Source organism: Amyelois transitella, chromosome W, assembly GCF_032362555.1.
Source record: "Amyelois transitella isolate CPQ chromosome W, ilAmyTran1.1, whole genome shotgun sequence".
NCBI lineage: Eukaryota > Metazoa > Arthropoda > Insecta > Lepidoptera > Pyralidae > Amyelois > Amyelois transitella.
The window spans coordinates 11,538,463-11,562,654 of NC_083536.1; the positions used below are offsets into that span (position 1 = coordinate 11,538,463).

At 38.4% G+C, this 24,192-nt stretch overlaps 1 protein-coding gene across 1 annotated transcript; it reads left to right on the top strand.

Moving 5' to 3' along the window:
- The first annotated feature begins 795 nt into the window (after window positions 1–795).
- LOC132904318 (uncharacterized) lies at window positions 796–21,658 on the top strand. The gene is made up of 6 exons (XM_060954244.1): window positions 796–977; window positions 1,365–2,051; window positions 3,525–3,739; window positions 11,795–12,043; window positions 12,915–13,040; window positions 19,941–21,658. The coding sequence occupies exons 1-6, from the start codon at window positions 796–798 to the stop codon at window positions 21,656–21,658; spliced, it is 3,177 nt and encodes a 1,058-aa protein (XP_060810227.1).
- Window positions 21,659–24,192: the final 2,534 nt, after the last annotated feature.

Below are 24,192 nucleotides of genomic sequence, written 5' to 3' on the forward strand. Positions count from 1 at the left end.
CAACACCTCCTGAACGAGATGAACGAAGAGGTTGAAAATGCTCAAAGACTAAAGAGGACCACCAAGGACTCTATTAAAAATAAGATAAGAGAGGTGGACGACCTGGCATGCGACCTGGCAATATACCAGGAGTTGAAAAACTTCACGCCAGGACAGCATCCCAGCGTACGAACACAAACATCCCCTATTCCTATTCCTCAGCAGGAGACACAATTCGGAGAGCTAAAAAATTTCCTAAAACCGCTGGTGGATAAATTAGAAGAAAATTCCCAAAGCATAGGGAAATAAAGGAATTAATGGACCGCTGGCATGAAGTCAGCGTAAGAACATCCACAAAAGCCTCACACACTCCGACGTACACACAGGCCGTGGCTGCTTCTCACGAAAAGCCCCTGACGTTACATTCCGTAATTGTCAAGGACAAGAAAGGAATGGAAACTGGTGAGGAGGTCATGCAAAGGATAAGGGAAGTAGCAGAAGAGGGAGGACAATGGATAAAGATAGAAAAAGTGAGGAAAACAAAAGACCGGAAGGTTATTATAAGCTGTAAATCAAAAGAGGGTAGGGAGAAATTAAAAATTAAGGATTAGCAGAATTAAAAATTTTGTAATAATACTCATTTTCAAAAATGTTCTTAAATGCAATACCAACGAACAGATTATAAATAAACTAACGGAGCAAAATCAAAAAATTATAAAAGATCAAAAGGAGGACGAAAAAGGGATCGAAATAAAATTTAGAAAAAAGTCGCGAAACCCGCTACTGGAGCATATGGTGGCAAGCGTTCCCACCAGGATGTGGCGAGCAGTGGTCGAGGCCGGCTCAGTCCGCATCAACATGCAGCGGATCCAGGCGGAGGACTATTCTCCCCTGGTCCAATGCCCGATGTGCCTGGGCTACGGCCACGGCAGGCGCCACTGCAGAGAGAAGGTGGAGAAGTGCTGCCACTGCACTGTGGTGGTGAGCACCAAAGGGCGGTGTGTCAGGCCTGGATGGCGGGAGCCATCCCGTCGTGCCTGAACTGCCGCGCGGACGGAAACGCGGTGAGTAATTACAACACTTTTAGCTCTGCGTGTCAGGTCAGGCAAAGGTGGGAGGCTCTCGCCAGATCCAGGATCGCTTACGCATAAGCATTGATACATGGTTTCCGCGGCGTGTCGGGGCTGACCGATATTGTCATATTAATGAACAGTAATCATTAAATCATCCATTCAATCCATTTATCCCAATCATCCATTCCATCCATTAAATCATTAAATCATCCGCACATCCGTCCTCAATGCGCACACAATGCCCGGTGCCTGCTGCGGCTCGGATCATGAACTTTTGATCATGAAAATGCGATTAAAACTCAAATCTGCCAGAACTTCTTGTAAACAAAAAAGGATTGAAGTCACAGATATAGAGAAATTCACTTCCACCATCGAGAATAAGTGGACAGAATGGGTAGAAACAAAACACGGTACAACAAACCCAAACGTCATGTGGGAAAAGGCCAAACAGCTTATCCAGCAGGCAGCAACAGAGTCTAAAACGCAATCAAAGGCGCACAAGCGGCAACACTGGATGACCGAAGGTACTCTTGCTCTTGTTGAAGAGAGACGTCGAAAGAAAGCTCAGGGAGCAGACATGAGGACTATTAACAAACTGTCTGCTGAAGTCCAAGCAGCATGTAGACGAGACCACAACAACTACCTTCATGCCATCTGTCACGAAATCGAGTCTCATGCTGGAAGTCACGAATCGAAAGACATGTACCACAAAATTCGGGTTATCACTAAATCCTTACCATCTAAAACCTGGGCTATAGAAAACAGCGATAATCGTGTGGTAACAGAACTGGTTGAAATCTCCGGAACATGGAAAGGCTACTGTCAGTCGTTATTCCAGGACCCGCACTGCCGCGATTTCCCGAGTACTGTCCTTAATACTGAGGATCTGGAACCGGACATTCTCCTGTCTGAGGTTAGAGCTGCAATAAAACATCTCAAAAACGGGAAAGCCACTGGAAGAGATGCCATTCCCATAGAAACCATAAAAGCTCTAGGAGAGTATGGTGATGAAATTTTTTACGCCATCTGTAATGAAGTATGGCGGACGGGAAATTGGCCCGATGAATGGACTCACACCATATTTACCCCCTTACACAAGAAAGGTTTCACAAAGAAATGTAACAACTACCGCCTTATTGCTTTGATACCACACGCCAGCAAAATTTTGTTACATATTTATTTATTTTTTTTATTTATTTAAACTTTATGCACGAAAATGTACAACAGGTGGACTTAATGCCACAAGGCATTCTCTGCCAGTCGAATCTTTGGACCAAACTGAGATGGACGTACGGGTGGTGCAATGAGTGTAAAAAAATATATAATAATAATAAGAAAAATATGAATAATAGAATACCTTATACACTTACATATAATATAGTTTACATACATAAGTTTGACGATAAATATATACAGTATATAAAATAAACATACATATACTACATAAGTTGGATGATTGTGTAGAGTTTAAAAAAAAATAAAACTACTGGTCAAAAAGATGTTTATGGACTTGCTCCCTGAATGCAAATCTATTAGGCGCTTTCCGAATAGATTCAGGAAGGGAATTCCACAGTCGGGTGGCTTGTACTTGGAATGAATTCGACATGAATCCACATATCCTTAACTAGCGTCTCAAAACATACCTATCTAAGGAGATAGCTCCAGAACAAGCCGGCTTTGTGAAAGGGAAGGGCACTCGGGAACAGATTTTGATTGTTCGCCAGATCATCGAAAAAGCGCGAAAATTCAACAAATCGGTGTATATTTGCTTTGTGGACTTCTCAAAAGCATTTGACTCGGTGAAATGGCCTGTGTTATGGGACACATTATTGCAAATGGGCACGCCTGTTCATCTAGTCCACCTTTTAAGACGGCTATACGAGGATGGAACAGCCTCTGTGCGCACAGAAGACGTCTTGTCAGGAAATTTTCGCCCTAGTGCCGGAGTACGCCAGGGATGCATAATATCATCGCTCTTGTTCAATGTATACACTGAGTTAATAATGCGCATCACTCTAGAGGATTGGACAGACGGTGTGAAAATTGGTGGATACAAAATTGCCAATCTACGTTATGCTGATGACACCACCCTCTTTGCAACTAGTACCCAACACATGGAAGATCTACTTCAGAAAATGGAACGTGTTGGCCTCGAGTTCGGTCTGAAAATAAATCGCAGCAAGACGAAGATGATGGTTGTGGATCGCGCTAACAGTAATTCGCCAGAAGTAACTAGAATCGCGAACTGTGACGTGGTCCAATCGTACACTTACCTTGGCGCTCTGATTTCGAATAACGGTGGATGTATCGACGAGATAAAGCGACGAATGGCAATCACAAGATCGGCAATGGACAGAATGAGAAAAGTATGGAGGAATCGTAGCATCACTAAGACCACAAATACCAGACTGGTGCGCACGCTTATTTTCCCCATATTTTTGTACGCTGCTGAAACGTGGACATTGCGTGAAGTGGAAAGAAAATAGATAGACGCCCTAGAGATGTGGTGCTGGAGGAGAATGCTTGGTGTGTCTTGGACAACGCTGTCCATGATTTAACCAACTTCACTATTTCTGCACTGGACGGCAAAAAGAAGTGTTTGACTTTCTTCCTTGACCTCAAAAAGGCTTTCGACACGGTCTTCATCCCACTACTTCTGGAAAAGCTGGAGAGCATTGGAGTAAGAGGTATACCCCTCAAATTACTAACCGATTATCTCACTAATCGAACCCAGCAGACCAGAATAGGCAACCGGACGAGCGACGAGGAATTCATCACTTTTGGGGTGCCGCAAGGCAGCATTATCTCTCCCACCCTCTTCCTCATCTATATCGATAGTTTATGTCGACTTGAACTTGATGGTGCTCGGATTTTTGTTTTTGCTGATGATACAGCTGTATTTTTTAGTGTATCAAGCTGGGAGGACACCTTCCGGAAAGCCCAAGAAGGTATCGACAAAGTGAGGGATTGGCTGACCTCTAACTTACTGACTCTAAACCTGTCCAAAACCAAATTTATCCCATTTGCCTTTAAAACTAATTTCCTGCCTCCGCCCACCCTAACCATTAAAGCCCATAACTGCGACCAAGTCCATCCTTCTGATTGTCTTTGCCCTCCGTTCCAAAGAGCGGATAGTATCAGATATTTAGGAGTAATAATCGACCGCACACTTTCTTTTGGCTTCCATACAGAATTACTCGCAAGTAGACTTCGTAAACTCATCTACGTGTTCAAAACTTTAAGACCCATTTCAAACCGCCAAATAACCAAGATGGTCTATTACGCATTATGCCACTCGCTTGTGACCTACTGCATAACGTCCTGGGGAGGGACTTACACATCCACCCTACTCGAAGTGGAAAAAGCCCAAAGGGCCGTACTTAAGGTTGCCGCGGGTTTTCCCTTCCGCTACCCAACTACAGAACTATATAAATTCTGGGACGTACTGACAGTCAGACAGTCTTTTATATTGTACATTACACTCAAACAACATTCCCAACTTCAGTACGAACCAAACATGCGCAAGGACAAACGTAGAAGAGGACCCATCTGCACACTTCAGCAACAAAGAACTATCACTTCCACCCACTTTTTCTGCTTTCGAGGACCATACCTCTACAACAAACTTGACTCATTACTAAATATTTATCCCCTCCATAAATTCTCCTGCAAAATCACCGTTTCTAACTTCTTAAAATCCCTCGACTATTTCGCCACAGAAAATTTCATTACGCCACTTGCTTAAACTCGACTTACCTCTGAATACTAACTGACCACACAAACCGACAAATTTTTCTCGCAAAAATCATCCACTTAGATTGAAACTTTCATTAGCTCCAGAAGCAATTCAGTCACCCATGCCATGTCCCGTCCCCCCCTCACTCTCTGACATTGACCCCGACTTTCACCATTACTTACTCTGACTTTGACGCACTAGACCATATAACCCCTAAATAAGTTCCTAGTTTTCCTATTATTGTGCTTTATTTATTTTCTTTTTTTTTTTCTTTCCCTTTTCTTTATTGTATTTTAATTTAACTGTAAGTTCTGTTTAGCCAGGGTATTAAAATCCGAGAGGGGTGGCCTAGATACCTGTAGTTCAGGTTCGACCGAATCTTTTTCAGGAACTAACCTCCCAGCAAAGATCTTTAATAACCATTTAGCTATAAGTAGTTAAGTTAGCTTAAGTTTGATCTTTGTAAAGAGGAAATAAACGAATTTTGAATATGAATATGACAGAGTTCCGCACTAACGTCTCGATACTACAAGAGCTCGGTATTAAGCAGCGACTATTTCCCTTAGTACGATCTCGCATTTTGTCATTCAAAATTCAAAATTCAAATTCAAAATTTTTTATTCATTATTATAGGATATTATTATATCGCTTAATAATTGTCGTATGGTTTAACAACTTGGTTGACGTCAAATATATTACTTAAAAACTAAGTTTACTGCCGCTTCCAAGGCGTCAGTGCAGAAGAAGCGGTAACAAACTGCACTGCAGCATTTTCTTTAACAACGTCAACTTCACAATATTAAATTATACTTAGAATATAATGTGGACGGGAGAATACATTGTTCACGGGAGATTTATATATTTATGAGATTTAATATTGAAAAAAGAAAAATATATATATATATATATATATATTTTATGGATTGCCAATTTTAAAAAGATTTATGTACAGAGTGTACTGAAATTTTGATTTAAGTTCAAATTAAACTACAATTAATTACGAGGTTCCTGTGCCAAGCTCGAGCCAGATGTTTTTATCATTAAGGTAATCATCAGTCCTATAATAAGCCTTCTCACAAAGTACTTTCTTTACATACTCTTTGAATTTTCGGTAGGGCATATCAAGAACAGACTCCGGCAACCTATTATAAAATCGTATACAGTTCCCCATAAATGATTTACTGACTTTGCTAAGCCTATGAAACGGCATGACTAATTTATGTTTATTACGTAAATTTCTATCAGTTGTGGCACTAACTTTTTGAAAAAAAGAGGTATTTTTCCTAACATACATTATAAGATCAAAAATGTACTGGGACGCTACTGTAGGTATGTTTATTTTCTTAAAGAGTTGTCTTAACGAGTCTCTTGGTCCTAAGCCGTAAATTGCGCGAACGGCCCTTTTCTGAATTATAAAAATAGTTTGTATATCAGCCGCGCTACCCCATAAAAGTAAACCATAAGATAACAAGCTATGAAAATAGCTGAAATAAACAAGCCTAGCTGTAGCTACATCTGTCAATTGTCGGATCCTCCTAACAGCATAAGCGGCAGAGCTAAGTCTATTGGATAGTTTAGAAATATGAGCACCCCACTGTAGCTTTGCATCAATTATAATTCCTAAAAACTTTGTATTTTCAACAAATTCTAATTTCTGGCCTTCCAGTATTATGTCAGTATTGGCCTGCCTTACGTTTGGAAGGGTAAATTTAATGCATTGGGTCTTATTAGCATTTAAAAGAAGATTGTTGGTTGAGAACCAGATAGATATGGCCGACAGTATATTATTAACCGAACTTACATTTTCGCTATGGCGATCTAATTTAAATATTAAAGAAGTGTCATCGGCAAACAGCACTATACCCGCCTGTTTTTCCACCATAAAAGGCAGGTCATTGACATATACCAAGAAGAGGAATGGTCCTAAAATTGAGCCCTGAGGAACACCCATTGAGACGCCTGATCCGCTTGACTTTACTCCATTAATATCTACAGTTTGAAGCCTATCAGTCAAATAGGATGCCATTAGTTTAGTTGATTTGTGGTCAAACCCATATTGACGAAGTTTACGCAAAAGTGTCTGATGATCTACGCAATCAAATGCTTTAGAGAGATCGCAAAAGACTCCAACTGAATCCTGTGAACTCTCCCACGCGTCATAGATTTGAGTAACAAGTGCTACTCCCGCATCAGTGGTGGACTTCCCGGCAGTGAACCCATATTGTTGGGAATGGAAAATGTTATTGATTTTAAAATATTGTTGCATTTGATTAAGCATCATCTTCTCAAACACCTTGCTCAAAACTGGCAATATAGAAATAGGTCTATAATTGCCAAGGACTGTTTTCTCCCCTTTTTTGAATAGAGGTATTAATTTGCTACATTTCATTAAATTTGGAAAAATACCCTCATCAATACATTCATTAAATATAAAAGCTAGATCAGATGCAATAATATCTATGATTTGACTTATGATACTAACAGACATACCCCAATGGTCTTCAGACTTTTTCAAATTAAGTTGTTTGAACGCCTTTAATATATTATCAGAGTTAACATATTTAAATTTAAAGACAGATTTGATGGGAGTTGTGTTATTATTAAGTAGGGTTTCAGCGCGCAATGGACAAGAGTCAACGTCAGAAGTTAGCTCCACAGGGATTTTTGCAAAGAAATTATCAAAAGCATTTACTATGTCCTGAGTTTTAGAAATACTTTTGTTACCGGATGATATTTGTTTAATACTGTCTCTATCTTTGATTTTGCCAGATTCTTTATTAATAATGTTCCATGTTTCTTTAATTTTATTTGGTGCGTTGTTTATTTTACTACTTATGTGAAAAGACTTGGCTTGCCTGCAAACTTTTTTAAATAATTTTGAATAATTTTTGACATATTCTACAAAACTGGGGTCAAAATTGTATTGTTTCTGGGCATATAAGTCATATAACTTATTCCTACTCTTGTGAATACCTAATGTAGCCCATTCACTGAACTGTAATCTATTACGAATATTGAATTTGGACACGTTACAAAGAGAGGCAACTGATCCATAGAACGGCTTGTTGTCCAGGGTAAAGTGGAAGGCTCTCGACCGCGCGGGAGGTCACCCATGCGATAGACCGACCAAATAAAGTCTGTGATTGGCGGTTCACTTAACGAGTGCAGCAGGATGACTTCCAGTAGGGAGAAATGGCGGGACATCGTAAGGCGCATATTGGCGCCCGCCTCCAACACTACATGATGACCACGACCATTCTGTCAAGAGTGACACGACTAAGAAGAAGAAGAATCATTAAATAATACAATAATTTAAGGCAGGTCGCGGCATGTCCGCGGGGGCCATGGTCAAGTGCTTGCATGAACAAAGTACATTCTTGTGGCTCCGAGCCAAGGAATAATTAATATTCGTTGGGGTGAAGACGCGGGTAATTTGTGATGTAAAACAAAAACAAAAATTTTATTAGCGACACACATATACCTACCAATTGACATAGTAAATAAACTTGGCTGTTGTGGTTTTATAGGACGATGAAATTATATATATGAATAAACAAAAAACCTAACCGACCCATCTGTTGCGTGTCCATACCCTGCACATTCGTTGTGTCCATTCCCGTTTTTTCGGTTTTTTCGCTATTTCAATACCTACTTTCTTCCCTAAACTTCGTTTTTCCCTTCGAACTCCCTCTTTTTACTTCCGAATATCATTCCTGCTGCCTATCCCTTCATTTTGCGCCATTCCCGGTAAAAATCCGCGAAAAATTTGACCCCCCGCCCACCCTTGTTTTCTCAACTAGATAAACTCCGCTCGCCGACGTAAGTCGAAACCGTAAATCGACTTTTTTCCTTTGATATTTTTCTTTCTTCTGACTAGTGTATTTTGTTTGTCCGGTCTTAAAATTAGTTTCTGAATTGCTTTCATTCTTCCGAAAGTCATAGTTTTAATTTTACAGCTTGTCCTTTTTTCACGTATTTTGGTAAATTTTTAATTGCTTACTGACGAGACCATGGTGCTCACCCGGTCTCCCACCCGGAAGGAGGCGACTAATCGCCCCCCTCCTCCACCCCCCACACCTCCTCCACTTTCTTCTCCACCGGTACCTAGCCATCGCCCACGATTTGATTTTCCATACAGTCAGTCATCGTCTAGTGACGTTGATGATCTTCTTCTCCTTTTCCACGACGAAGACTCTCAGGTAGATTCAGACATGCCACGTCTCCGATACATGTCCGACTCTGAAATAACTAATGATAGTCAAAGCAGCCCCTTAAGGCAACCTGACAACCCCGCCATTGTGACAGTGGCTGATGTGCACAGTCAGCCTGATAAGGGACATCCCCATCCGGCGCCCACCGCCGCCTCAACCACCACCTCCATCAACACAAAACCAACTGATCCCACTGAGTCTCGCACTCTAGATCCTGTCAAGGGACACAAAGCGAGCATTCTGGCTCGCGTTCAGGAAGCAATCGGCTTATTGTGTGCATCCAAAAGTGTCACTAACAAGCAACGGCAGGAGGTCACCCAAATACTGACCGACATCGGCGTGCCAGCGCTTTCGTAGGCACCATTAACAAACAATAGAGGCTCTTAGAGAGGGGATAAACTTCAGGAAGGCTAAATATGCCCCAACGAACATCAAGGCTGTTTCAAATAACAAGTTCCGCGTTGAATTTGACTGCGATCGTGATAGGGACGACGCCACCCAGCGCCTGTCGACCTCGAACAAAATCGCAGCGGAGCCGGCGCGAAAATTGTCACCGATGCTCATCCTGAAGGGTGTCCCCAAGGAAATCCCATCCGATCAGTTAAAAGACATAATCGCCGAGCAAAACAGCGACCTCACTCCCCTCATTGAAAACCCCCAGGATTTGCGTCTACGCTTTTTGCGAAATAACCGCAACCCTAAACTGTATATACTGTAAACTGTATATTAAGAGTATAAAAAACACACAATTGAGCAACACATCCACAATTGTTATAATGGTTGGAAATAGTTTAAATATTAGTAAACAAGACCTTATTCAGGGTCTAGGTACTCTGAATAATTTAAATGTATGTAAAATTATTTTTTGTGCTCTTCCTTATATAAGTTGCCAGACGCCAAAGAGAAATCAATTTATTCATATAATGAACAATATGGTTCATAATATGTCATGTCGTCATGACAAGTTCGTATTTTTTGATACGAAACTGTTCATAAAAAATTGTTTTTTGACGAAAGATAATGTTTATCTTTCAAAATTTTATAATAAAAAAATTGCTACTTTGTTAGCAAACAATATAAAAGAACGGACGGATTTACATTGTGGTAAACTACATTCTTCACATAATCGGACAAAATCTACAGAATCATTAATTTTTTGTAATGATGATTTTGTGGATGCAACATGTGGTTTAAACTAAACCACGGGACAACAGGAAGGACAAATGAATTTAATATTGTACACAAAAATATACAGGGCCTTCCTGGCAAAGAACTTATTATTGATTTATTTAATGAAAAAATGTATGTAAATATGGTATGTTTGACTGAGCATTGGATCCTGGAGGGTGAGCTGATGCCCAGTCTTAACAATTTTAATGCGGTCAGCTGCTGCAGGAGAGGGTCTGCAATCAGAGGCGGTTCTGTAATACTACTCTGTCAAGAAATGAGCAGGAAAAGATCAATAATACACAAACTGTTTGTTATTCATCCAAATTTATTTTATCACCTTCAAAATATGCTCCTTTAGAAACGATACACTTACGCCAACGAATAATCCAATCATCAAAACATTTTTTAAACGCTGTTTCCGGAATTGAGGTCAGTTCTCGCCGCGAATTCTCTTTTATGTCTTCTACCGATTGAAAACGGGTGCCACGAAGTGGTAATTTGAGTTTAGGAAAAAGAAAAAAGTCGGCTGGAGCCATATCTGGTGAATATGGTGGTTGCTCGATGGTATTTGTTGAGTGTTTGGTTAAAAATTCGTTCACAATGATGGCCTTGTGCGAAGGTGCATTATCATGGTGCAAAATCCAAGAATTTTCTTTCCACAAATCTGGCCTTTTTCGTCGGATTTGCTCTCTTAAACGCCGCATAACACTCAAATAATATTCCTTATTTACCGTTTGACCTTCCGGCAAGAATTCCGAGTGCACAACACCGCGATAGTCAAAGAAAACAGTCAACATGACTTTGACTTTTGAACGACTTTGGCGTGGTTTTTTCGGTTTCGGTTCAGTTGGAAGGCGCCACTCCGAAGCTTGTTGACTAGTTTGCATGTCAAACTCGTAAACCCACGTCTCGTCACCAGTAACAATGCGTTTCATGAATGTTGGGTCGGAATTGACTCGTTCTAGCATGTCCTCAGCGACTCTCATGCGATTGAGTTTTTGAAAAAAATTCAGGTCTTTTGGGACTAGCCGAGCGGCAACATGTTTCATACCCAAATTATTAGTTAAAATGGTACGGATCGACTCGTGAGATACAGAAAGTTCGGTGGCTATCTCTCTCAAAGTTGAATGAGGATTTTCAGTCACTATTTCCTTCACTTTTGCGATGTTAACTTCAGTTGCAGACGTTGATGGCCTACCAGAGCGAGGCAAATCTCCCATCACATCTCGACCGCTTTTGAACGCTTTGTACCACTCATAAGCACGAGTTTTTGATAAAGTCGATTCACCGTAAGCCTTCTGTAACATTTTCAGTGACTCCGAACACGATATTCCATTGGCAATGCAAAATTTAAGACAAACTCTTTGTTCGATGTTTTTATCCATTATGAAATTAGCAATACACACTAGATATGATATAACTAAAAATAGCACTGTATTTAATGTAAACAACAGATGCAACTCAAACTCCGCGCCAAAATGGAAAACAGTTGTGCCAATCTAACAACAACAAAAAAAAAAACAAAAATTTGAATTTGGAACCATAAATAAATAATCCATTCCCGATACTTTTCTGACTGAATGTAAGTGTTTACGCCGTCTTAACAAAAATCAAAATTTCAAAAGATAAGGGCGAATCGGAATTCGCAATTGCTGAGTCCTATGATTTGGCCGCTCTTCGACGCAAACGCGCTGCCGTTAAAGGTGTTATCACCAAAATGCATAACGCCCTGCGTGATCCAAGCGCTTCTGAGTTAGACAAACACGCTTTGTGCGTCAGAGAAGAACGTCTGCGATCTTCATTTTCTAAGTGGGAGGACTTACGCCTCGACATTATAGCGATGGATCCTGATGACCCCGAGGACGACGTTGAAAGTACGTATTTGGAAGCGCTCACTAAAATTGGAAGACTCTCTGCAAAACATGATAAGAAGCCAGTAGTGTCGTGTCAAACTTCAATACATGATCAGGACCCAGTAGTGTTGTGTCAAAGTTCAAAACAAAGTAAAATTAAGTTACCAAACGTAGTAATTCCAACTTTCAATGGCAAATACAGGGATTACCTAGCCTTCATTGGGCTTTTTGATGCTCTTATCCATAAAAATAGTAACTTAGAAAGTACTGAAAAGTTATTCTATTTACAATCTTATTTAAAGGACGAACCTCATGAGCTTATTTAAAATCTACCTTTATGTTCTGAAAGCTATGAGGAGGCTCGTAAAATATTAAATGACAGATACAACAATAGGTATAAGATTACAAATGACCATTTAAATGTATCTATACTAATATAATAAAGCTGAAGAGTTTGTTTGTTTGAACGCGCTAATCTCACGAACTACTGGTTCAATTTGAAAAATTATTTTTGCATTGAATAGACCATTTATCGAGGAAGGCTTTAGGCTATATAACATAAGGAGCAAAGAAATAATGGAATATCTGAAAAAAAAACAGGGAATTATTCATCCTTGAGGGCTTCAATGATGCTCAGAATAACTATTCCATACGGACGAAGTCGCGGACACAGCTAGTTGTTAGATATAAGCCCTATGACTAAATCCACAGCTGTTAAAATTAGAAGTTTTTTGTCTATTGTTAAGCAACAGTTAGCTGCATTAAAGAACTTAGGTCAGTGGGATCCTATCACTCTTTGCATTTTAACAAGAAAATTGGATATGATTTGCAACAGGGAATTCGAACTTGGTAGACAAGAAACCTAGTGTAACAAGCCTTATTGAATTTTTAGAGAAGCGAGCATTAGCGCTCGAGAATGTGGAACGAGATAAGGTGGTGTTAGCTCCGAAGGCTGTCCACGTAGCTACTGTGAAGAAGGTACAGCCTGCCAGCGCTGAGAAGAAGAGCTGCATACTTTGTAAGTCTAACCACAAACTATTTTCTTGTTCTCAATTTAAATTAATGTCAATAAGTGAGCGAATTAAGTTTGTAACAGCTAATAATCTATGCCAAATATGTTTGAATAACCACAATAAGCCATGCAGGTATAAGTTTAAATGTCAGGTCTGTAAAAATGATCATAACTCTCTTCTCCATATGGAAGAGGCCCCATTACCAGCCACATTGGTGGCTGGATCTGCTACTGAACAAGTTGTGTTGCCTACAGCACAGGTAAAACTTTTAGCGAGCAACGGAACTGAGGTTTATGTCAAGGCTCTCCTTGATACAGGTTCCCATGTATCCTTTGTGACCAAAGAGCTAGCTGTACAATCCAATACTTAGCTTTGAGACGCTAGTCCCTCTGGTGTCGAAATAAAACAACCAGTGATATTGGATCGAGAGAATATATTGCATGAAAAAACACTTAAGTATAGTAAATAATTAAAGAGAAACCATAGCGCAATCTAAATAAAAATAATAACGAACAACGCCATCTAATGACAACTAAACTTCTAAGGAACAATATTTAAAACTTATAGATTCCGCCCACCAAGGACAATATTTGTCCTTTTTACTCAACGCCGCCCACCATGACATAACATTTTAATTGTATGGTGAATGGTTTGATTAATTTATAAACTATACGATTAATCTATTTAAAACAGTAAACAAGTTTGTTCTATTAGTTAGCCACACTTTTCACCAATAGGCAGTATGCACAATTTGGAAGTTGGTCGTTTAATTTGCGAATATTGCGTTTTAACTGTTACGACTCGAGTAATTCTATCGTCGTCCGGATGTTTAGCAAACACACGTCCTAACATCCATCGACACGGAGGTAAGTCATCTTCTTTTATTAAAACTATAGTGCCAATTTCAGGTTCCGGAGTCTGATAAGACCACCGATATTGATGAAGGAAGCGCGTCAAATATTCTTGAGACCAACGTCTCCAAAAGTTTTGTGTCAGCCTTTGTGTAAGCTGCCATCTTCGAAGACAATTTATATTTGACTGTTCAAAATTAAAGTCTGGAACAGCTAGCAAAGGTCCACCGACTAAAAAATGGCCTGGTGTTAGTACATTAATTGCATCTCCATCTGAATCTATTCTTGATAAGGGGCGAGAGTTAAGGCACGCTTCTATTTGAGCCAACACAGTTGTCAATTCCTCATAGGTTAAAGTCGACTCACCGACACGTTTCAAATGAAATTTAATTGATTTGATGCCTGACTCCCATAGTCCTCCAAAATTGGGAGAATGAGGCGGAATAAAATGCCAAGTTGTCCCATTATTAGCTAAACATTCCGCGATTTCTTTTGAAAAGTTAGAGTTCTGTGCTATTAAAAGATTCTTTAATTCACGAGATGCGCCGACAAAATTTGTGCCATTATCACTCCAAAGATCTGTGCACAAACCTCGACGTGCCACAAATCTTCTAAATGAGGCTAAAAATCCGCTAGTGGTAAGATCACTAACCACTTCCAAGTGGACAGCTCTTGTTGCCATGCATATAAACAGGCAAATGTACCCCTTTGTTAAGTGATGTCCACGGCCCTTTGTGGTTCTTACACTTATGGGGCCAGCATAATCAACTCCACTGCACTGAAATAGTTTTCCTGGCGAAACTCTTACTGAAGGGAGTTGTCCCATCAGTTGTGTAGAATTAGATGCTGAATAGCGAATACATTTAACACATTTCCGTACCTTTGTACGGAAATGTGTTAAAGGACTTAACTAAAGATTTGCATCGTATAATATAATACTTAGAACTAAGGAAAACCAGCATCAACTGAGGACCACCATGAAGAGTCCTGCAGTGAGCATCAGCAATAATTAGTTCTGTTAACTTTGAGTCTTTAGGCAATAATATAGGGTGCTTTGCATTATCGCTCAATTGTGATTTTTCAAGTCGTCCACCCACTCTTAAGATGCCCGAATGGTCAAAAAATGGATTTAAAGATTTTAATGGACTCTTTAATGAGGTGTAGTTACTAAACTTCCTAATATGGTTGATATCCTCTTTAAAATGAAAACTCTGACAAAGTTTAATACATGTATTCAAGGCTTCTGACAACTCTTTGACTGAGAGATGCAACGTGGTAGCTCTTTGATGATCATGTTTCAATGAAAGGAAACGTCTACAGTACGCCGTTACTCTAATTACTTTATTCAAAGAAGAATATCTATCATAAATAATATCTTCCTGTACTGACATATGCACCTTACTTTCTTCTAAATGTGTATGTAAATCTTTAGGTCTTTTAATTTGAATTAAGGGTTCATGTAAAAATGGTGGCCCGTTAAACCACATCTGATGTTTTATTAATTCGGAAGGATCTACCCCCCGTGATGCACAATCTGCTGGATTTTGAGCGGACGCTACGTGTGACCATTGATCAGCCTCTAAAGTCGTAAGAATTTCCGAGACTCTGTTAGCCACGAAGGTTTGCCATTTACTTGGGTGTTGGTTCAGCCAAGCTAAAACTACCATTGAATCGGTCCACGCTCTTATATTAGTTTTGGAAATACCTAACACCTCTGCCACTTCTACTAAAAGCCGAGTAACAAGTACAGCACCAGCTCCAGCCTTGGTATGGAGACTTGTTTAATTGGTGCCACTTTAGTTTTGGCAGTGACGAGTGTGACGCATATATTGCCATTACTATCGATCAAACGAATATAAACTGCTGCTGCGTATGCAGTTTTTGATGCATCTGAAAATCCGTGTAATTCTGCATTACTACTTTCATGTTCATACCAAACCACCTAGGTATATTTATGTCAGCTAGCTTCGGCAAGTTTCTTCGGTAAGTGTTCCATTCTATTATTAAATTGCTTGGTACATCGTCATCCCATCCTACACCTGATATCCAAAGCTTTTGAATTAATATTTTTTTTTTTTATAATTACACTTGGGGCTAGCCAGCCTAAGGGGTCATATAATTTTGCTATTTCGGAAATAATTTTTCTTTTTGTTACAGGTCCAGATTTATTTTATTTTATTTTAACAGTTCATTTCCTTGTATATAATAATTCCTTCTTCTACAGAGTCACAAGACGTCAACAAATCATCCATGTAGAAGTCTTTTTTTACAATTTCAGCTGCTATAGGAAAATTCTTCCCTTCATCAATAGAAACCTGTTGCAATGTATTCACCGCTAGATATGGGGCAGCCGCAGTTCCAAAGGTAAGTCTCTTTAATCTATAATCTTGTATCTCATTACTTGAACCGCCTAACCAAACCAGACGTTGGAAATCAGCATCTTGTTCCGTTACTTTAACCTGGCGATACATTTTTACGATATCAGCAGCTAAACATATTTTAGATACTCTCCATCGCATTAACAAATGTCTTAAATCTGATTGAATTGTTGGACCAATCATTAAAGAATCGTTCAAAGACACTCCATGTTCATTTTTTGCAGAAGCATCAAATACAACACAAACTTGCGTTGTCTTTCTATCATTTTTTACAACTGCGTGATGAGGTAAGTAACAATTTATTTTATTATCTATTTCCTCCTTAGGTACTATTTCCATGTGATCTAATTGTAAATATTCTTGAATAACTTCTGTATATTTTTGTTTTAAATTTTCATCTCTTTTTAATTTTATTAGTAATCTTTTCAATCTTCTTACAGCTATATCCCTTGAGTTTCCTTCGGCACATTACGGTTGTTCGTCTTTAAAAGGAAGTTTGACTACATATCTTCCCGTATCATCGCGGTAAGTAGTTTCCTTATAAAAATTTTCACATAACAATTCTTCTGTTGATAATATTTTTTTTGTGGGTTTAGGATCAGTTTCTATTTCCCAAAACTTTTTGAGAAGATCATTATCATTAGCACACACATGCATTGTCACCACATTTCTGCTTTTCACTGGTAAGTTATTAACTGTACCTGAAAGAATCCATCCTAAAGATGTAGCTTGAGCTACTAGAGTCCCAGATGGTCCTCTTTTTACTCCGGTCTCAATAATTTGCCCATAAACGTCTGCTCCTAATAATACATCTATTTTATTCGGTATGTTATAATGAGGATCTGCTAACTCTATTTGGTTTAAGCCTACCCAATCCACTGGAAGAATTCTTTTGCTTGGAAGAAATGTGCAAGCTTGCACTTTCATAATAACATTTGGCTTAATCCTTGAATGAATTTTAAATTCGACCATGTACTTTGCAGTCACGTTTTTGTTACCTTCTAGACCTGAAATTATACCCTTCACAGCAATCTTTTTAACTCCTAGATTCTGTGCTGTTGCTTCGGTGACAAATGATGCCTGAGATCCTTGATCTAAAAGTGCTCTGATTGTAAACCGACCACTACTAGTTGTTTCTGCATCCACAAGCGCTGTCGCAAGCAAAATATGGTTATGGACTGAGACATGATCAGATGAATGACATGAAATAATTGGATCGTTTTCTGTAGCATTATTTGATTCATCTACATGTCTACTGTGTCTCAACATCTTCACAATTGACAAATGTTGCTGCGTTTGCCGTTTCAGACCCACCAGAACCTGGACCCTCTGAGCTACCAGATGGATGTAATAAAGAATGATGTTTTCTTTTACATATTCTACAAGTGACAGGACTCTGGCATGCCTTGACAGTGTGATTGCTACCCAAACAATTATAGCACAGACAATTATTGGCAACGAAATTATGACGATTATCATAATTCATCTGTGCAAATTTCTTGCAAAAACATATTTTGTGGTTCTCAGAACACAACTCACAAATCACATTCGCAACATGCATTGTTTTCGTTTTATTTGCTACATTGAGATTTATTTATTTATTTATTATGATACACATAACAAGTTGTCACCAAAATAATACAATGCATAATAACCGAAAAACTACAGCTAGGCAACAACTCAACACATGCGTATACAACAAAGTTACAATAACAAAACAAATTATAGCTTAATGAGCTTATATAAAAAGAAAAGGTAGATACATATATATATATATATATATATGTAAATACAAACGAATTACTAATAAAGAAAAGTCTAACAGTTGCAGTACTAACATATTATACTTAGTGGAAAAAAGGTATAATTGAGTAACAACAATAGTATAGTTGTATTGAGACACCAATTAAAACAAAAACAACAACAATTTAAAGACTTAAAAGAAGGCGTATCTTACTTTTGTAGGAATAAAACGAGATTTCATAAATATCAATATCAATAGATTTTGATTTGTGGCTGAGTACCAGATTGTTAAAGGCTCTGCACATTCGAACAACGGGATTATAATACGAGGTGTTATTTTTACGAACATCCAGTGCGAACAGCTTATGCGTGGGATTACGTGGCCGATACCTAGTAATAAAGCTAATGAGGGACAATAGGGGGGTGCATCGACAAGAGCATGAACTATTTTATACAAGTAAATTAGATCACTACAGTGACGACGACCCTCCAAAGAGGATATGTTGAAGTGTTTAAGTCTATCCGAATACGACGTCAACTTACGATGGTTATTAGTTCTAAATGACATTATTTTTAGACTCCTGTTTTGAACTTGCTCAATACGATCAATGTGGATCTTATAATATGGAGACCAGATAACTGAATTGTATTCAAGAACACTTCTTATAAGTGCAAAATATAAATTTTTGAAACCATTATAATTTTTGAAATCTAAATCTAATTTAGTACTTCTTGAAATAAAACCCAACAATCTGTTACCTTTCGAAATAATATAATCATAATGATTACGAAAAGAAAGTTCACTGTCAAATATTACTCCTAGATCCTTGATTGTTACAGTACGTTCAAGTTTGTGCAAACCTAACTTGTAATCAAATAAAAATTTATTGTGTTTACGCGTAAAAGAGATGACGAAACATTTTTTCTCATTCAGAAACCATTCAGTATGCCATTTCTGCTACACCAATCAGCCACAATATTAAGGTTATTTTGAAGTAACATGGCATCATTTTCATTAGCGACAGTATGGAAAATTTTTAAGTCGTCTGCATATAGAAATGCGGGGCAAGTTAACTTATCAGCCAGATCGTTTATAAAGATGTTGAAAAACAGAGGGCCTAAATGGGAACCCTGAGGAACGCCAGAAGATACAGTAATAGGATTAGAAAGATAACCCGCAATTGCCACAAGTTGACTTCTATTTGCAAGATATGATTGCACCCAACGCAACAGATTTCCGTGAATTCCGAACTGTTCCAGTTTGCGACAAAGACGAGCGTGATTCACCTTGTCGAACGCTTTTGAGAAATCCGTATATAGACTGTCAACCTGCTGTGTCTTAGCAAAAGCTCTGCATAAATAATTCTTATATTCCAAAAGATTACTAGTTGTAGACTTGTTAGCCACGAATCCATGCTGTTTGATCGATAATAATGGTTTGATATGGTAAAATATTACAACATAAATTATACTTTCAAAAATTTTTGCAAAACAAGACAAAATGCATATAGCCCTGTAGTTGTCACAATGTAATCGGTCACCTAACTTGTGTACTGGAGTTACATAGGCAACTTTCCAGTAAAAAGGAAAAATGCCTGATTGTAATGACATATTATAGATGATAGACAAAAGAATAGTCAGTTCTTTACCACAGGCCTTAATGAAGGAAGTTGGAATAGTATCAGGTCCAGCGCCCTTATTTGAGTCTAATTTATTAATCTTGACAAGAATGTCTTCAACAGTAACCTGAGATAAATTAATAGAGTTACCATACTGTATAGGTTCATTAGGTTCTTCGGCGAACCCAGCAGGTGAATCCACATAGTCTGAGCCGAAATATTGAGCAAAGAGATCACAAGTCTCAGTGATACTAGATGAAGATACAGTACCACCCAGTGATACCCAGTTTTACAGATTCTGGAACAGAGTTGAGTTTTTTTTACTCTTTATATACCGAATATTTCTGTTATTCCGGCAACCTGTAAACAAAAACGTGAAACATGTACGGACTATAAGTTATTTGCGGCTAATAATAGTGAAATTAAGACATTTGGTATAAAAAACTTGACATTAAATTTAAATCTTCGACGCCCTTATCATTGGACTTTTGTAATTGCTGATGTTAATCAGGCAATATTAAGTGCCGATTTTTTGACTCATCATAACTTGATTGTCGATTTAAATGCGAAAAAGTTAATTGATAAGGAAACTAGGTTACTAACGTTTGGCAACATAGTTAACAATAATACACCATCAATAGGGACTGTAAATGGTGATCATCCATTCCTAGAATTATTAAACGAATTTCCTGAAATTACTAAACCGATTTCTTTTAATAATCTAGATAGTAAATGTACTAAAAATAATGTTTTCCACTATATAGAGACTACAGGGAAGCCTATTCATGCTCGTGCGAGACCATTGCCGCCCGACAGGTATCATAAGGTGAAAGAATTTAAATTAATGCAGGAACTAGGTATATGCAGACCATCGAAAAGTGAATGGGCCAGTCCTCTGCATGTTGTGGCAAAGAAGAATGGAGAAATTCGCCCAGTGGGAGACTACCGACGTCTTAATGCGATCACAAAGCCAGATCGCTACCCCGTTCCTCGTCTGCACGACTTCACATATATGTTAGCAGGTAAGAAATATTTTTCAAAAATTGATATTAATAAAGCATATTTTTTTATAAAGGTAGCTCCACAGGATATTGAGAAAACTGCAATTATCACGCCTATAGGTTTGTTTGAATTTTTAAGATTGCCTTTTGGTTTACGTAATGGTAGTCAAACTTTTCAAAGATTTATGTGTGATAATGTATTAAAGGATTTAGATTTTGTATTTGCATTTATTGATGACGTCATGATTTCAAGTTTTACTAAAGAAGACCATGAAAACCATTTACGTCAAGTATTTCAGCGTTCTACGGATTTTGTTATAACTATAAATTTAAATAAATGTGAATTTGGCAAGCAGGCAATTGAGTTCTTAGGATATGAAGTTTCCACAGATGGCATTAAACCACTTGAAAATAAGGTTAAGGTCATACTGGAATATCCGAAACCGGAAACAGTTGAACAATTAAGACGATTTTTAGGAATGGTAAATTTTTATAGAGCCAATATACCCAACGCTACAAAATATCAATCGATTTTGAACGAATTTTTAAAAAACTCTAAGAAAATAGATAAAACAAAAATTAATTGGTCAGATAAATCAGTTCAGGCATTTGAACAATGTAAATTAAGCCTTAAAGAAGCTGTAATGTTGTCTCATCCAGTACCGAATGTACCATTGTCAATTATGTCAGACGCGTCGGATAAATTTGCGGGCGCGGTATTGCAGCAATTGGTAAATGGCAAGTGGTTACCGTTAGGATATTTTTCTAAGAAGTTTACTACAGCTCAACAAAAATATTCTACATACGATAGAGAACTGACGGCTATTTACATGGCTATAAAACATTTTAGATATCAATTTGAAGGTAGGGAATTAATAATATTTACAGATCATAAGCCATTAACATTTGCATTTAATAAAGGCGAAACTAGTTGCGAAACACCAAAGCGTACTAGGCAGTTATTATTTATTAGTGAATTAGTGAATTCACAACGGATATTAGATATATCGAAGGCAAGAATAACAATATAGCGGATGCCTTATCGCGTGTTGAAACAATACACAATCCTACTTACATTCAGTCAGAAAAGTATCGGGAATGGATTATTTATTTATGGTTCCAAATTCAAATTTTTGTTTTTTTTGTTGTTGTTAGATTGGCACAACTGTTTTCCATTTTGGCGCGGAGTTTGAGTTGCATCTGTTGTTTACATTAAATACAGTGCTATTTTTAGTTATATCATATCTAGTGTGTATTGCTAATTTCATAATGGATAAAAACATCGAACAAAGAGTTTGTCTTAAATTTTGCATTGCCAATGGAATATCGTGTCCGGAGTCACTGAAAATGTTACAGAAGGCTTACGGTGAATCGACTTTATCAAAAACTCGTGCTTATGAGTGGTACAAAGCGTTCAAAAGCGGTCGAGATGTGATGGAAGATTTGCCCCGCTCTGGTAGGCCATCAACGTCTGCAACTGAAGTTAACATCGCAAAAGTGAAGGAAATAGTGACTGAAAATCCTCATTCAACTTTGAGAGAGATAGCCACCGAACTTTCTGTATCTCACGAGTCGATCCGTACCATTTTAACTAATAATTTGGGTATGAAACATGTTGCCGCTCGGCTAGTCCCAAAAGACCTGAATTTTTTTCAAAAACTCAATCGCATGAGAGTCGCTGAGGACATGCTAGAACGAGTCAATTCCGACCCAACATTCATGAAACGCATTGTTACTGGTGACGAGACGTGGGTTTACGAGTTTGACATGCAAACTAGTCAACAAGCTTCGGAGTGGCGCCTTCCAACTGAACCGAAACCGAAAAAACCACGCCAAAGTCGTTCAAAAGTCAAAGTCATGTTGACTGTTTTCTTTGACTATCGCGGTGTTGTGCACTCGGAATTCTTGCCGGAAGGTCAAACGGTAAATAAGGAATATTATTTGAGTGTTATGCGGCGTTTAAGAGAGCAAATCCGACGAAAAAGGCCAGATTTGTGGAAAGAAAATTCTTGGATTTTGCACCATGATAATGCACCTTCGCACAAGGCCATCATTGTGAACGAATTTTTAACCAAACACTCAACAAATACCATCGAGCAACCACCATATTCACCAGATATGGCTCCAGCCGACTTTTTTCTTTTTCCTAAACTCAAATTACCACTTCGTGGCACCCGTTTTCAATCGGTAGAAGACATAAAAGAGAATTCGCGGCGAGAACTGACCTCAATTCCGGAAACAGCGTTTAAAAAATGTTTTGATGATTGGATTATTCGTTGGCGTAAGTGTATCGTTTCTAAAGGAGCATATTTTGAAGGTGATAAAATAAATTTGGATGAATAACAAACAGTTTGTGTATTATTGATCTTTTCCTGCTACTTTCTTGACAGAGTAGTATATTGATTACGCGGAGTTAGCCGTAACTCAGAAATGTGATATGGAATTAAAACAATTGTTGAATGAACAAAGTGATAACATTTCTTTGGAAAAAATTTTTATTCCAAGTTGTCAACAAGAAATCTACTGTGAAACTTCATCCAACAGTTGTAGACCATATTTACCAAAAAAATTCAGAAAAGTAGCTTTTGAATCTATTCATAATATAAGTCATCCAGGAATAAGGTCGACAAGGAAATTAGTGTCGCAAAGATTTTTTTGGCCGGGATTGAATAAAGATGTAGGTATATGGGCCAAAACATGTATTGACTGTCAAAAATCAAAAATAAATAGGCACACTAAATCTGAATTTCAACAATTTCCTATTACTGAGCGTTTGCAACATGTACGTACGGTCGCGTTCATAATTGCAGTCATAGTTCGCAAAACTTTATAGCTTGCACTCACCGCTGTCACTCACACATTCACACAAATAACACAATAAACAACAAGCGGTAAAGCGTTGGGTAACGCGCCATCAAGAAGAGGGTAGTGTAAGTAAAAGTCGCCGCGCAGCGGCCGTCGTCCGCTAATCAACACAGCGACACGCCACATAGCGGAGATCCATGGTGGATCAGTACGAAAATAATGGCTTCATACCGACCAGAACATTTGCGGAACAGTTCGACACATCAGTGGTTACTGTTCGTCGAGATTGCACCGTGAGGCACTACACCACAGACAGCCAGCAAGAAAGCCGTATTTATCCGAAATAAATAAGCAAAAACATTTAGAATTTGCTCGGCAGTATTTGGATTTTGACTGGAAAAAAGCAATATTTACGGACGATAAGTTCGTTTACGTCATCGCAACACGGTAGGCTTCATTTATGGCGAAGAAATGCAACTCGGTATGAAGAAAAAATATTGGGCCAAAGATGGAGTCATATCTGTAAATATGTGGGGCTGGATGAGTGCTGCTGGACCTGGGGAACAGGTGTGGATAGCAGGACGCGCTACAGCTGCTCATTATATGCAAGTGCTGGAAGAAACCATGTTACCAACTGTGCGGTGTATTTATCCGATTGATGATATGCCAACAATATCATTTGTGCAAGACAACTGCCCTGTGCATCGAGTCCATATAGTGCGTGAAAGGTTCTGCCAGTTTATATTAAAACCACTAATTA

Coding starts and splice junctions, on each gene's coding strand:
- LOC132904318 (XM_060954244.1), top strand. CDS start 796: ATGTGGCGAGCAGTGGTCGAGGCCGGCTCAGTCCGCATCAACATGCAG. Junction 978..1,364: donor GTGGTGAGCACCAAAGGGCG/GTGTGTCAGGCC, acceptor CAAATCTGCCAG/AACTTCTTGTAAACAAAAAA. Junction 2,052..3,524: donor ACCATAAAAGCTCTAGGAGA/GTATGGTGATGA, acceptor CATTGCGTGAAG/TGGAAAGAAAATAGATAGAC.